The 15785-nt window shown below is 53.6% G+C and overlaps 1 protein-coding gene across 1 annotated transcript in view; it reads right to left on the reverse strand.

Annotated features, from left to right (window-relative positions):
• Positions 1-15785, reverse strand: part of LOC134039082 (WD repeat-containing protein 7) — a 99996-nt gene that overhangs the window by 78657 nt on the left and 5554 nt on the right. The window contains 5 exon segments of the mRNA XM_062484831.1: positions 6435-6649; positions 9332-9527; positions 11894-12114; positions 12339-12587; positions 13263-13410. Coding sequence (XP_062340815.1) covers positions 6435-6649; positions 9332-9527; positions 11894-12114; positions 12339-12587; positions 13263-13410 — 1029 coding nt within the window.

The following is a 15785-nucleotide window of genomic DNA, read 5'->3' on the forward strand; positions in this document are numbered from 1 at the left end:
GCGACACACACACACACACACACACACTGTCTCGCTCACAGACAAAACACGTGTATACACCCACCAACCCACACACACACACACACACTATCAGTACATTTATGGTGGATATGGCCTCAAGATTTGAATACATCCCGCATCACTGATGTGCTCTGATCACCGCTGCCTAATGAGCTTTTTCTTTTCCCGAGCCCCTCTGAGAGGTTTCCAAACCCGTCCGGGGCACAGTGGTTGGTGGAGGAAGGCTGCCCTCTACAGGCCACAAACGGCAACAACCGGGGGGACAAAGAGACCATTCCCCCACCTGCAGCAATCTACCCCTCCCCCACCCTCCCCTCCCCCTCTCCCTGGACACAACAAGGCTGCAGATGGACTCTAGCAGCTGACCTCTGACCCCAGTCAGTGGTCAGGGCCAGATGAGGAGGAGAGGAGCAAGGAACACCCCCCCCCCCCCCTCCCCCTCCCCCTCCCCCTCGCCCCCCGATTCCCCCTCCCCCAGTGTATCAGTGCTGAAGCTTCAGGGGTTAATCTCTTTCTCCATCACTCCCCCTAAACACACACACACACACACAGGGCATATGGTGTAGCCAGGCTTCTTTCACATCTTTTCTACCAGTGCACTGCCTGTTGACCGGGCATGCAAGAACAGTGCCTGTCGACGTGGGCCAGTCGGTGGAGAATGCTTGAGCCCGTTGGCGGCAAACGTGTGTGTGTGTGTGTGTGTGTGTGTGTTTCTCGCAAGTTCCACGGCTCCATCGCTTACTGCAGCTCTACACGGTGCCAAATGTGCTTATGTATATTTGTATTTATACAGATATATTTATTTGTCGCGAACCTTTGACCCAGACAACGTCCCATGTGTGCGGTGTGCGTTCTTGAGTCATACCAGAATGCCCCGGTCAACTCGCAACTTCATACAGTGCCCGGTTCTCGAGATAAATCGAGCCACAGACACACACAGACTCCTGCCTTTAAAGACAGCTGTTCCCACATGCTAGTAGGGACTCAGAAGTGCAGGGTCAAAGGAGGACAGACGCATGTCTGGGGCAAAAAAGCCACAAACTCTGGGAGAGGAAAAAAGGAAGAGAGAGAGAGAGAGAGAGAGAGAGAGAGAGAGAGAGAGAGAGAGAGAGAGAGAGAGAGAGAGAGAGAGAGAGAGAGGAGAGAGAGAGAGAGAGAGAGAGAGAGAGAGAGAGAGAGAGAGAGAGAGAGAGAGAGAGAGAGAGAGAGAGAGAGAGAGAGAGAGAGAGAGAGAGAGAGAGAGAGAGAGAGAGAGAGAAAAGAAAGAAAGAAAGAAAGAAAGAAAGAAAGAAAGAAAGAAAAAGAGCAAAGGAGACAGGGGAGAGAAAACGCATGAGTGACCGAGAGCGTTTTCCAGACCGAGGGGGGACATTTGAAGGGTAGTGAAGTACCTTCGTTGACTGAGGGGCAGCTATGGAAAGCAGGGGCAGAGGGGACTAGCCCCAGGGCCAGTAGAACTGGTGGCAGCAACAGCAGCAGCTTGCAAAGGAGAGGAAAGAAAGGTCAAGAGGAAAGAAAAAAAAAAAAGTGCAGGGTCAAAGGAGGACAGACGCATGTCTGGGGCAAAAAAGCCACAAACTCTGGGAGAGGAAAAAAGGAAAAAGAGAGAGAGAGAGAGAGAGAGAGAGAGAGAGAGAGAGAGAGAGAGAGAGAGAGAGAGAGAGAGAGAGAGAGAGAGAGAGAGAGAGAGAGAGAGAGAGAGAGAGAAAATGAGGGATGGGTAGGGGAGGGGATAGCTGCACATAATGTGGAATCAGGTGGGCCTTGATCGCCTGCAACGGGGAGGCCACCAGGGGCAAGGGATAATTCTCCTCCAAATCTCATTGGTTGGGGAGCACGGAAGCAGAACGCAGGGCACCAACCATAAGGGCTGGAGAAGGGGTGGGGGGTTGGTGGTAGGGTGAGGTGTGGAGGGGGGGGGGGGGGGGGGGCGTTGCCCAGGACTCAGAGGCAGTGGAGTGGAGAGGCTGGTCACCCTGTCACTCACGAGAGGCTCTGCTTAACCAGCCCTGTGGCCTTCCACACCGAGCAGAGAAGAGCTGTACACTCCCAAACAATGGTGGTGCTGAGTGCGTGCAAACAGCTATACAATGTATTTGATTTGTTTTCCATGCAGACAGCATGCCGCATCTCAAGCCTTGGTCTTTGTCACATGACGGGTACGGTGAGGCACTTCCCTGTGATAGGCCGACAGCGCGCTCGCATATCACTGAGCAAATAGCATGTGGACAGTTCTGTTTAGCAATCTAGACTCTGACCACGAGAGCAAAAGAATGTCCAACAAGTCGTACATTCTGACCTCAGCTCTGATGTCGAGTTGACCTAGTTGCACACATGGCGATGTCAAACAACAAAAGACTAAATCCATTGTGTCGTCTCACCAAGGCTTCAGGGAGAACAGAGAAAAAGGTGGATGGGAAAGGGTAGAGAAGAAAAAGAAGAAGGAAGGGAAAAGAGGAGAGGGCTCCCGGGCTGTAAACAAAGATTCAATGCAGTTAAAAGGTCAGGGTCCCACAGGGACTTATCGGATCCAGACCAGACCGGTCCAGTCCAGTCCAGTCCAGATAGGCTACTGCCATTTTTTGGGATGATCTCGCTCTGTGCCACACAGACCCTTACCCCCCCCCCCCCCTCACACACTTCTCCATAAGGCTATTTGTCTTATCATGATGCCCAGATGCCATGTAGGTTGACCCCCGGTGCAATCAATAACATGTCAGCTGACCCGGTGAAGTCCGAGCTATTCTTAGCTCCTTCTTACTCAGTGGTGGAGCTAATGGAAGTGTTAACAGGCGTGGAGTTGGAGAAATAAACTCAGTGAAAACTTTGTTGAACCTTGACTAAGAGCATTCAGGGAGCCATTACAAAATCAATAAGCATCAAGTGCTTCTCGGTTACTAACCGTGCTCGACGACAACAAACATGCCAACATCCATACGCGCAAGCTTACATGTTCTCTCTTTGGCGTGCGCACACGCATACACACACTCTCTTTTACACGTACACACACACACCCAATATCTCCCTCTCTCTCTACATAACACCAGAGGAGATCCACTCGCAAGGGCAGAGGTTTGGAGTGAGAGCTTTAGAAAAAGAACGAGTGAAACACACGTGAACGCAAACATCGACATAAAAAGAAGCACCAGGACACAACAAAAGCAGACATGCAGTCAGGCACACACACTCAGGTTCTCTCTCTCACACACACACGCAAACAGAATGGTCTCACAGGTGTAATGGCAGCACCAAAGTGGAGGGCAGGCTGATTGCGAGGCATTTCATTTGTCATTATCCGTCATCATCCCCGGAGGGAGTCCGGCCCCCGGTCTCAAGCGCCCCCCCCCCCCCCCCCCCCCCCCCCCCCACCATCCTTCCCCACGGCCCCCGGCTCGGGCCTTTGACTGCTGGCTACAGCGGGGGGGCTGGTTTGCGAAAGGGGGAATAATGGAGCGTTTTGACAGCAGATATCAGGAGGAATGGCCACTGTGTGTGGAATTACAGTGTCGGGGGTAGAAACAGGGGCGTTAGACAAGGGGACGGAGGAGGCAGAGGAGCCGGGGAGGAGCCCCCCCCGCTTCCAGGGATTCGGCCGGACCGTTTGACTGGCAGTCGAGACACTTACGGTGTGGAATGGCGAAGGAGGGGGCGGGCAAACGACACTTGAGCAGCTGGTTTTTTTCCCCTTTTGGCCGGGCGGACAGGTGTTATTACGGTCGTTTGAGGGAACAGGACGGGGGAAGGGCTAACGGGTGAAAACGAAGTGGGCGGAAAGCGCCGGCAAAAAAACGGACGGAAAAAAGCCACGGCCGTGTCGATGACACGGCGGGGTAGCCACCTGAGGTAGAGGGAGGGGCAGGGCTCCAGACCTGATACATGGAAAAACTGGGTGGGGGGGGGGGGGGGGGGCTGGGCGTGGATGTGGACATGGCGCGCACCACGCCGCGTTTAAACACCCGCTTGATGTATCGGTCGCGTGTTTCGAGATGGCGACCTGCCACCGAAAGATATCGAAAGGCGATAAAAATCCCCGTAGGCTTGGAGCTTCCTCTCCTCGTTTCCTCCTCTGACAGGACTAGGAGACTGGAGAGTATTGACATTTGACCGCCGTCTCCAGGAGAGACTGCAGTCTCTCCAGCAGGCCCTCAGCCGCAGCCCAGCAGATAGCTTGGCCCTTCGTCAGTGACGAGGAGCCAGGACTGGTCAGTGGCGATGGCTACACGGGATCAGAGGAGCAGCCTAATTAGAGCTCTGTAGGAGACAGCAGAAAGGTCAACAGTCCAGTGGCAGTCACACTGTGCTCTGTGTGTGTGTGTGTGTGTCAGGGCTTGGGTGCTGGCTGTCTTTGTTCAGGAGGTCTACAGACAGACACACGAAGACACAAACAGGATTCCAGCCCCCACCCTCCACCCACACCCACACACACTCTCTCCTCCCTCCTTCTCTCCCCCCCTCCACTGCTCTCCTTTAAGGTCATCCTAATGCCGTTTCTCTGAGCTGCTGGGCCCTAACGCAGCAGACCACAGCTCCTGCCCACGTCCTGCCATGCCGCCGTTTTCAAACAGGCCGGCAGAAATGAAGGGAGGGGGGGGGGGGGGAAACACACAGGAGGAAGACCAAAAAAGCCATTTTGGATGTCTCTCTCTTTCATCATCAGCCATAATTCCGTGGAAAAAAATAGGAGTGTGGGGGGGGGGGGGGAAACCTGGGGCTAGTTTTCCTAGTTGAATAGGGCCCTATTGGGGGGGGGGGGTAGATGGTTTCTAAAGGGGGTTATACACAGAAAATGCTTCACAGGAAGCAATTATAATTACTTTATCAAGTGTGTCTCCATCTCTCTCCCACCACAAGGAAGCACCACGGAACTCAGACAAAAAAAACGAACCAAGGAACACAAACTAGAACAGAAACAAGGTGGGCGAAACAGACCAGAACCCAAACCAAAAAACAGGACGGAAACAGAACATTACATATCGCATGCTGCAAGGACTCAACGAGGCAGTAAGGAGAGCTGCGAGAGAGAGAGAGCGGGGCGAGGGAGGGAGAGAGAGATGTGGGGAGCTGAGAGACCGAAAAGTGCACGAGGGAGCTGGGAGTGAGAGGAGGAGAGGAGGATTACCGCTCATCCTAGCGGCGTCCCCTGACGCCCGCTATCCCAACACCCCCAGCAGCACTAAGAGGCTTCACTTTAACTAACCCCTTTTCCCAGCAGGCCCTGCAACACTTTCCGCCGCCGCTGCCGCCGTTCCCTCCCAGTTATCACACCCGGTAGAGGAAGGGATGAGACTGGAGACTGGGGTGTGTGTGTGTGTGTGTGTGTGTGCGTGCGTGTGTGTGTGCGTGTGCGTGTGTGTGTGTAGGGGGGTAGTTCCTGTCTAATTGCCTGGAAGATGCACTTCTTTATCTGCCCCCTTTACCCTCACACCCCTCCCTCTTTGTCTATAAGCTATAACCTAGATGGCAGGACAGGGCCGGCAGGAAGGCAGGCAGGCAGGCAGGCAGTGAGACCAAAGGCCGGCTCCCCGCAAGACGGAAGGAAGGCATGCATTTTTCATCCAGCGCTTCTCCTTCTCCTCCCTGGCCCCTATGTTCATCCCTGTCCCTTTATGCCTTTCAAAACGGCAGACTGTGGGGGTTTGCTTTTTTTTTTTAATGTACTTTTGAAATGCCGCCGTTAAGCGCTGCCCTTAAGGAAGTCGAGCGACTCTGTGCATCGCAAGCAACCGTGACCCGGGGCGCTGCGCCCGTACGGCACGGTTGATTGCGCAATCAAAATTCGGCACAAACGCCCCCCCCCCCATCCCCCCCACTGCCTTTATCTCACTCTCTCCCGGCAAAGACTCTCGAGTGTTGTTGCTATGGATGGCCATCCACACCGCATGAAGGACTTGTTGCCACGAGGAGCCTGTCTGCTGCCATGAAGTGCAAATCAAGGTCTGAACCCGAGCCAGTTCTGCGACACAGCCATTAGAGGCCCATTAGAAAACACATTACTCGTCGCTTTTGGCGCTTTACGGCCTGTATGGTGCACAAAAAAAAGGTCCAAACCTTAATCGAAAGAAAAAAAAAAAAAAAAAGAGTTCATTCATAAGCACTTTCAAAAGATGGAGATGGTCTTTTAAAAAACGGAGTTACTAAGATGGAGCGTGGTCGGGGGAGGGGGGGGGACATCTAGTGAAAGTAACTGCAATTTCACCGCTTCTTCTCTATTTAACAGTTCAATAAAGTCAGCGCAAATACGGATCTCGCATGCTAATAAAGTTACTGGTGTCCGCACGGACGTTGAATGAATTACGTCGGCGCAGTGACTTGGCCTGCGAAGCTGATTTATGCTGATAAAGTGAACCCAGCTCCGGGGGGGGCCTGTATGGCTGCTCTGTGTTTTATGTGCCGAGGGTGGCAGTGGTCCTGACCTTGTCGGCGTTGTCGGCGGCCAGCAGGTTGGTGGCCAGGGTCTGCAGCTTGTGCTGGGCCATGTTCTTCAGGGCGGCCAGGCTGCGGCGGGTCATGGCCTGCTTGAGGTTCACCGCCGGGTGGCTCAGGGCGTCCACGGTGGCGGGCGCCACCTCGTCGCACGCGTTCAGGATCTCCACCGCCGTGAGGCCCATCACGCAGCGGTCCAGCGCCCCTTGGGGGTGAGGTGGGGGGGGGGGGGGGGGGAGGGAGAAACAGGGAGGGTGGAGGTCAACGGTTTGGCCTGGTTGTGGTCACTTTAGCCCGCGGCCTGAAACACGTGCAAATACACCGGCGAAATGCGGTGTATGAACGAATGAACGCGGTTTGATTTAAAAGGTTTTAATGGCACGTTTCCCGCTCAACTTCTCCCTTCCAGAGAGTCACTATGGACACTGCCCTCCGAGTAAGGCAGCATAGTTCTAATGCTGCACACAGGACCCGGCCCTGAGCCTCTCTTTCAATCCATCTCCACCTTTTCTTTGTCTTTCATATGGGAATCACCCTTACTGCAGCCTTCCTTACCGTACCCCTGTCTCTGAGCAGAGGAGAGAGAGGCAGAGAGAGGGAGGCAGAGAGAGAGAGAGAGAGAGAGAGAGAGAGAGAGAGAGAGAGAGAGAGAGAGAGAGAGAGAGAGAGAGAGAGAGAGAGAGAGAGATGGGAGAACAGCGCACACATCATTTGCCGTGGACTGTGAAGATATCGGGATTGCGTTCAATATTGACCGAACAGACTGGCAGCTTTCCAAATGGGCTGCGAGTCGCCCCGTAGACGAGCTAAGGAGGCCCAATCCCCCGGCTCAACCTGCCGCAGCCCGTGATGGAGGGGGGCTCCCGCGCCGTCACACCATTACCCGTCCGACGCTTCGCCACACACACCCCTCTTAATTTCACACTTTGCTACCCTGCAATCTCTCTCGCTACATCTCATTCCGTGGCCGGCTCACAGGCCTTTTCCTACGGAGATGCCAGGAGCTTACCTCCGAGCGAATCAAACGCACCTCCCGTCCCTTCCTTACTGCGTAGACTATAGTGAGTTGCGGATTATAAGCGTGCATGCTAACTCTGACATACTTCCCCTGTGAGGGCATGAGGCAGAAGAGGGGTGGACCTTTTGTTGAGCTAGATTTCTCAAGTCTATGATCAGCAAGATCGCGCCCACTGGCGAGCGTGTTTGTGTCGTGACGATGATGCCTCACTACTTCTTCTTCTTCTCTGGAGTGAGTTACACTCTGTCCATTACAGCTGAGGCGGGAGAAAAAACACTGAGTGGAGGAAATCTGGCCGTCAGTAATGAGTCTATAAATGGAAAGCTTTAGAGCTGTTTGCTTCCCTCCTTTCAAGTGGCCGGAGCCCCCCCCCCCCCCCCCCCCACACACACACGTCCTTACCTCCCCGTGCGCGCTATCCCATCCCCTCGTTCCAAGACTCTCCTCCACCTACCCCCCCTCCTCCTCTCCCCAGACCTCACCCATGCCAGCCCCCCACCCCCCCCCCCCGCCCCCTCCTCCATCCGCCTCTCCGCAGTCCTCGAGTAGCAGGGCTGGAGCCCTACTCAGCACAACAACAGCCATAACCAGCTTTAAGGGCCTGCATAAACACACTAATGCGCCTAATGCAGTCACAGGCAGAGACGCAACATTTAGGGAAATGTTTGGTAAGTGCTCGCTCCCTCTCTTCCTCCTCCTCCCCCCCCCCCCCCCCCCCCACCCCCGGTCCATCCACCATCACTGCTTCCAGGGCAGCATGAGGGCAATTAAAATCTCTCTAATGTTGTAAGAGTGCTGCACGGCTATACGTGCTGTATGCGGATGGCCGATGCAGGCATGTATTATTCATCTGGTCAGAGAGAGACAGAGAAGTGTTTGTGTGTGTGTCTGTCTGTGTGTGTGTGTGTGTACTGTCTGTCTGTGTGTGTACCGTTAGCATTTGTGGGTACGAAGGTGGAGTGGGGGGGGGGGGGGGGGGGGTAGGGGTGGAGGGAGATCACGGAGCGTGAACATCGTAAAAGGTGGTGAGAAACACAAGGCTAGCGCTGCCCTGGCAGTTTTTAGCCTGCCGCTGTCCACAAGGGGAACCAGGGAATCAATGCTAATGGAAAGCTAGCTTCCTCCTCCAAGACAGCCCTGGCGCTACAAAGCAGCTAATGGCCGCCGATTCATATTAATCACCAGGCACGGGGAAAGCAGGGAAACTCAAATCAAACCATGGGTATCCGTGAACGGCGTTGACCAATAAGGGTTCTCTTGCGCGATGAACGCGACAGAAGATGCTTCTTTCCGGGGCAAAACGTTACGTGAAATAGCCCTTGACAAAAATGACAGCCATTTCGTAAATGAAGTGCAGCATGGATTCATTCGATAATTCCCAACACCGTGGCTTCACGATCATTCGATTAACAGGCTGAAGAGGGCTCTTTAGGACTAATGCGCCGATATTTCATTGAGACGTTCCTTAATGAGAAAGCAAAGAACCACGCTGGGAATCCGTTTTCTAAACATCGTTAACTGTGTTTACAAAGCAAGTGCTGTAGGACAGTAGAAGTAGGATGTAAGGCATACTGTTAGTATATGTAGCAGGGTGTCTGTCTTCAACTCTACATCTCCTTCCCTCTGTCCCCCTCCCAATCCCCAGCCCTGTCCTCCTCTCCGTCCCCAGCCCTGTCCTCCTCTCCGTCCCCAGCCCTGTCCTCCTCTCCGTCCCCAGCCCTGTCCTCCTCTCCGTCCCCAGCCCTGTCCTCCTCTCCGTCCCCAGCCCTGTCCTCCTCCCCGTCCACCTCCCTGTCCCCCTCCCTGTCCTCTTTGACCCCCCCCTCCGTCCCTTCCTTCCCCCTCCATCCCCAGCTGTGTCCGTCTCACCTGTGTCCATCTGCCACACGTACACGGAGCCGTCCGAGCAGCCCACCACCAGGTAGTCGTCGCACGGGCGCCACTTGATGACCTGGATGGGGAAGAGGTGACGCGACGCCAGCATGATGCACTTCCTCTCCCGCAGGCTGAGCAGGCCCACCGAGTGGTCACTGGCCACGGAGCAGACGCAGTGCTGCACCCGCGTCTGCAGGGGGCGAGAGGGAGACAGAGAGAGGGGGGGAGAGAGAGAGAGAGAGAGAGAGGGGGGAGAGAGAGAGAGGGGAAGAGAGACAGGGGGAGGGAAAGAGGGCGAGAGAGGAGGGGAGAGAGAGAGGTCATTAGCGGATGGAGGACCACGCTGGGAATTTCTGGGATACTTAGATAGATATCATAGCGGGGACATTGAGCTCATATGCATGTCGATATTTGATTCTTTCAGATGTTATATCTGTGGTGGATTTTTGAGGGCTTTTGTAAGAGGTCAAACTTGAGCGCGACATTGCCGAGGGCGAAACGAGGTGGCATTGTCAGATGTCGCAAACGATAGGTCAGGAAACACAACCTGACCCTTCATTTGCGGTGATGAAAACAGAACGGCGTGAACGCCATCTCCATAGCAACGGGTAACACAATTCCCATGGACCATTCTGTTTAAGGTCATTCCTCCAGGTCTGTATGTTGGCATCTTAACAATATAACCCCCCCCCCCCCACCCCTCCCGTCATTTAATGACTCGAGTTTCCTCGGACTTGGTTGCTGGGCAGAAATAACTCGACAAGTGAACTTCCACCCCCCACCCCCACCCCCCCCCCCTTCAGCACTGGCGCGGCGGCAGTTAACAATGGAGGTCTGATGAGTAGGCTGCCCAGGGCCTCGTGGGACTAAATCCCAGGCAGCCGTCTCCTCCGCAGACAGGATAAGGGATGACACCCCGCTTTACCAGCAGCAGCCTTGGAAGCTCCGACGGCCGCCGAGCGCATGAAATACAGCCTTGGAGAGTCCAAAACACAACAATCCGGCAGCTTATATCACACACACACACACACACACACACAGACACAGAGAGACATAGGGTTGAGGACACGGCACACTCTGGTAAAACGAGACACAGGGCCACAAGGCCAGTAAATATTCCTCTCAAAAATAAATACGAGAATCCCATTTGTCTGTCAGGTGGACAGGCGGGGGGGAGGGTGGGGGGAGGAAAGGGGATGAGTGGAGTGGGGGCGGTGGGGGGTGGAGGCACTGAGAGCAGACTAAATTGAAGTGGAGATGTGTACTGACAGGCAATGTTCTTAAGTGTTGATGTAGCACCATAGGAAACCTTGACCATGAGAGAGGGCCTGAGAGGAGAGAGAGAGAGACCAGGAGGAGAGGCGAGGGGCTGTCAGACCCAGCAAGGACACATCACTCTTCATCACTGTCACCCTCCTCCCAACCAGGCCACAACCACAGGACAGTTACGCATGTGCTCCACACCAGACCCAGGGCCAACTAGCCAGGCTAGCTAATACACCACACCAGAACCAGGGCCAACTAAGCAGCTAACTAACACCGCGTCAAGGCTAGGGCTAACTACCCAGGCCAACAGCACCACACCAGCCCCAGAGCCAACAAAACAGGTAACATAAAACACAGGGCTCACTAACTAAGCGAAGATCCCATTTCGAAGCTACCTAATACCCCCTTACCAAAAGGTGATGGCTAACAGACGCAACGTGGGCCTACAACCAAGCTGCCTGTGGGGTTTGTCTGAAATACAGGGACCATTTAACACTCCTGTCCGCACTCAGCAGTGCTCAGGAGGAGAATACTTTGCCGAGTGAGCTTTATGGTCCAATAAGATGGGATCGCTGAAGAGGGGGAGAAGTGAAGGGGGGAGGAGGAGGATGCCATGAGAAGAGGAGCGGGAATAGGGGGACGGAGGAGGAAGAGTAGGTGGAGAAGGAGTGCTGTCAGACAGACACATGTCTGCCCCAGGAGTTATGGATCCCACCAGCCTCTCTCTCTCTCATGTATCAATTAAATGCCCCGCACCTTAAGTACAGCTATCGACGTGCTATAAAGTAGCCGCATAACTAAGCAGGTCATTAAGCCGGAGGTAATTCTCAGCCAGCCTTATTTACAGTTTGAACGGTAATGGACACCGATACCTCGCCTGTCAATCACAGAGACTGATACATGGTGGTGGAGGAAGTGGAGGGGGCGGGGCTTGACAGGCATCCTCTTCCAAGAAGCAAGAATGAGGCGACGCTATGTAATATCCAAGGCAAAGGGCCGGGCTACAATCAATTAGCACGCTCAGGTCCCGCCTCCGTTAGGTGACGGACAGGAACAAGCCGGGGCTGCGAGTGGGGTTGGATCCAACTGAGAAACCAAGAACCACTAGGTAACTCTCCATCAGTACACTCAAGTCAAATAATAGCAGGGATTGGCTGGAGAAAAAGGACCACAACATACCATCACTTCAATCAATTCAATTCAATTCACATAAAGACCATTCAAAATAAGGTCAAACAACTGCCGATAACAGGGTATGAATTGGAGGGTGGAGAGGCCGAGCAGACTCACGCTGCAGTTCTCTGGTGGCACCAGCAGCTGGGAGATCTCCCCCCCGTGGACACAGAAGATGTGCTTCATCTCGCCCGTGAAGATGTCCCACACGATGACGGAGAAGTCCACGCCGCCGGACACCAGCGAGCGCTGGTCGTAGCGCGGGGACACCTGGTGGGGGTACAGCAGGCAGGTCACCTTGTTGCGGTGGCCCCTCAGGGTGCGGTGGGGAGGCCAACCTGGGGCGGAGAGACAGAAACGCACCAGACGCACGTTAGCATGGTCTGAATAGTAGCGAATGGAAAGGTGCGCGACATAGCATCAGTATCTTTTTTTTTTTTTTTTTTTTTTACACACGATCACAAATGATCGGACGTACTTATACGGGAAATGAAAAACTCTACCCCCACCTCACCCCTTCACCACCCAACCCCTTCACCACCTCACCCCTTCACCACCTCACCTCTGCGCAGCATGTGCTCCCCCTGCAGCAGCTGGACGATGGCGGTCTGGGTGGCGGGCACCAGGATGATGCTGCCGTCCTCGCGCCCGCACACCAGTCTGCCCTGGGAGGGGATGTACACACTGGCCGTCACCTTGATGGGCTCCTCCACACCGGGCGTGACGCTCAGCTGGTCGATGATGCCGGCCGACAGCGGGGCCAGCTTGTCGAAGGCCTCCTGGAGACTGATGGTGGAGGACACCTGCAGCTCTGGGACACCCCCCGGGGAGATCGTTTGTAAATACGATGGATCGATGGATCGATGGACTCTTTATTTAACTTTGTCGTCTACGGGACAGGAACTGTGCTGAGGGGTTTGGTGGAAGGCGGTGTCATCCGTCTCAGCGTTCTGGGGTGGGCTAAGGTTTGACAGGAAGACTGTGTGGTTGTTTTAAGAGATGTGGAGAAGCTGTACCGAGGACTACTTCTACGTTATGGCCACTAGATGTCATGTTATTTCCGATGTGATCCAACGCTGTTCCCTGTGCGACTCCTAATACTAAACAATTATAAGTCAGTGGCAAAAGACACATTTTAGGATCAAAAGGATCAGAAGCTAAACGACCTCAAACCACTGGGATATCAGCAACCTCCAAAATCACCCTCAGACCGAGGCGTTCTCTCCACAACGTCAACCAACTGACAATTACTGAGGTTGGCGAGATTTTGGTCTCTTGCACCACCTAGTGATCGACGGGTAACCCCCAGCAAACACCGGCAGACGAAGCGGAAGTATTTACAGTCAGCATAAAACGAGTACCTTAATATACACCCAAGACGAGAGACGTCAAACACAACAGCACAGAATTATACGTGTTCCGTGTGAAGAGTCGGGGGGGGGGGGAGATTGGAAGCCTCTCCCACGGAGAGAGAGTGAGTGCACACCTGCGGCAGAGGCCGGGGGCTGCGGAGGGGAGGCGTCGGGGATGCTCCACAGGGAGAGGCGTCCGGCAGAATCCCCCTGCACCAGCAGCTTGTGGAAGGGCTCGCGGCGGCCGTAGAAGAAGCGCGTCACCGGGGGGCAGATGAGAAGCTGGGGGGGGGGCACAGACCAGACTGTTAGCACCACGTCTGGGGGGGGGGGGAGACAAGCTCTAGACAGCATAGCAGGGGGGGCCAGAGAGGAAATCGATCGGGGGGGGGGGGGGGGGGCTATCTATAACTATGGAAGAGCTTCCCAGAAACTTTGTAGCACTATTGTCATCTGAACTCTTTTGACTTAGTGCTAGTAAGCTTTTGGAGAGCTCACCCAACATCCTTTATGATAATATTGGGTACAAACATTACCTTCAAGAGAAACACTTCAGAGTTGCATAAAGGGATTGTTTAGGAGGTCAAAGGTGAAAATGGGAGCAGGGTAGCAAAGGCTTGTTCTTACCAAGGACCTAAACAGACCACATGTCTGCTCGGGGCTAGAGGTGCTTGCAGAGGACAGAATATCATGCTCCGGGAAGTGCAGTTTACTTTTAGCTTTTAGAAATCCCATCACTTTACTCTTGTCTAGCTACAACATCTGAATGAACTGCCTACAGCTCAAGGGCTTAGAACGTTATTTTTCATGCAATAACCTCATCTTAAATAGGGGTCCATTTAAACTCTGTGAGCAGCGAGGCACTGAATCATTTTGACAGAAATCAGCTTTACAACATTTGAAAAGAGAGAACTAATGTTGGGGGACACCATTAGGGACGACAGTGGTCTTTAACTTGGGATCTGCTTTTTGTTTGCCACAAACCTACGGAGACTGGATATCGATATGGGATGTGCGTGGTTAATGGTCCTTCAATGCCTGACCTTTTCTATGCAGGACCTTGGTCTTTTACTAGACCAATTTACCCTTGACAACTGTGTACCTGCAATAAAGAAAAAGGCACAGTGGCAAACAGGCTAACGAGGCCTCCCTTTTTTTCCAGGAAATGCTAGGGCTCCAAATGTGATTGTCACGGTAACGGAAAGGAATGGGATGGCAGCAGATCCCCCCGGTGGGTTATGGTGGCCTCTGTGGTTAGGTAAGTTGTCTGACATGAGGTAGATGCTCAGAAAGGTCATGAGCAGGGCGTTGAGGGCCATGACTGGAAAGTGAGATCAAGAGGGAGGTGGAGGTGGGGGGGGGGGGGTCGGTCTCACCTTGACTTTCCAAAATGGCGGGATAGTCTTACCGCACATGAACGCGGCATTCGCAGATTATGTGTATGTTCTCGTTTGCCGGTGTGTATTTCATATTGTGTTCAGAGGCTAGTGAGGAAGAAGGTCTATGTGTGTACATTTATCGCCTGGGGAAGTGAGCGAGCATGAATATGTGAAGCAGGCTGTTGGACGAGTCGGGCTGCGCTTTATACATCTGTGTGCGAACGTGAGAGTACGTCCGATTGTCTGAGCATCCTGGATGGCCACAGGGTTCATGCAAAGTGCCACCAAAGATCTTTAACCTTGCTTGGTCCTGCCTATTCAACCTTTTGGTCGAATCAGTCACGCACACACACACACACACACACACTCAAGCCATGGAGGCACTCGTCTCTGAACCACCAGTCAGATTTGATTTGAAAAAGTCTAACTAAACAGCCGTAAGATTTGAAACCAAGACTCCAGAGTAGTTTTCTGGACCGTTAAGACAAAGGAAGGAGAAGAGAGAAGCCACAGAGAACACTACAAGCACAGCTTCCATCTCTCTTCCACGGCTTCAATTACAAGGTCCTAGCATGAGCAATAGGTCAACTTTGCCAATGACCCTATCCTGGGTCATTGATATTACAGTTTGGGGGGCCATCTGAAAAACCGGGGCAATTTGTGTCTCATGAAAAAGCAGCTTTGGGACTTTGCATGCATCTTCTCCCACATGAAGATAAATGAGGGGAAAAATGGTTTGGAGAGTGTTTAGTGGGAAGAGCATGGAACCAGGGTGAGCCAATGAGAGTTGTGGGAACTGGCTATCAGACAGCATCGGAGAGGCGCACACATCACACGTCGCCCTGGAGGCGTCCAATCACTGTTCAGTTCGCTACCGGGTTTTGGAGACACTGTAACACAGTGTGATTTGGATTGACCGACATCCAGCATAAACTACGTCATGCGAGTCAATCAGAGAGTCATCACAAGTGTTGTCGCTTCAAATGAAAAGGCATTCGTCCGGCGAAAACGTTTCCAATTCGTTGAAGTTCCGAGATTTTAGGATTTTGTTTGCATGCTAATTTGTGGATCAAAACGGTGGCCAGAAAAAAGGAGGGGCAAGGCATGTGTCCGAGCCCTTCTGCCCCCCCCCGTGACTGAACCCCTGATTGGAAGCGTGAGGAGCCCCCTGTGGTCGGCTAGAGTGCGCCTCTCTCCTGCTGTACACTGGGGCTTACTGGTGCCTCTAGAGGCTGGTGGTGGTATAGCAGCTCTGGGATGTAGAGCTCCAAGTCGCAC

This window comes from Osmerus eperlanus, chromosome 18, assembly GCF_963692335.1.
Source record: "Osmerus eperlanus chromosome 18, fOsmEpe2.1, whole genome shotgun sequence".
NCBI classification, from domain to species: domain Eukaryota; kingdom Metazoa; phylum Chordata; class Actinopteri; order Osmeriformes; family Osmeridae; genus Osmerus; species Osmerus eperlanus.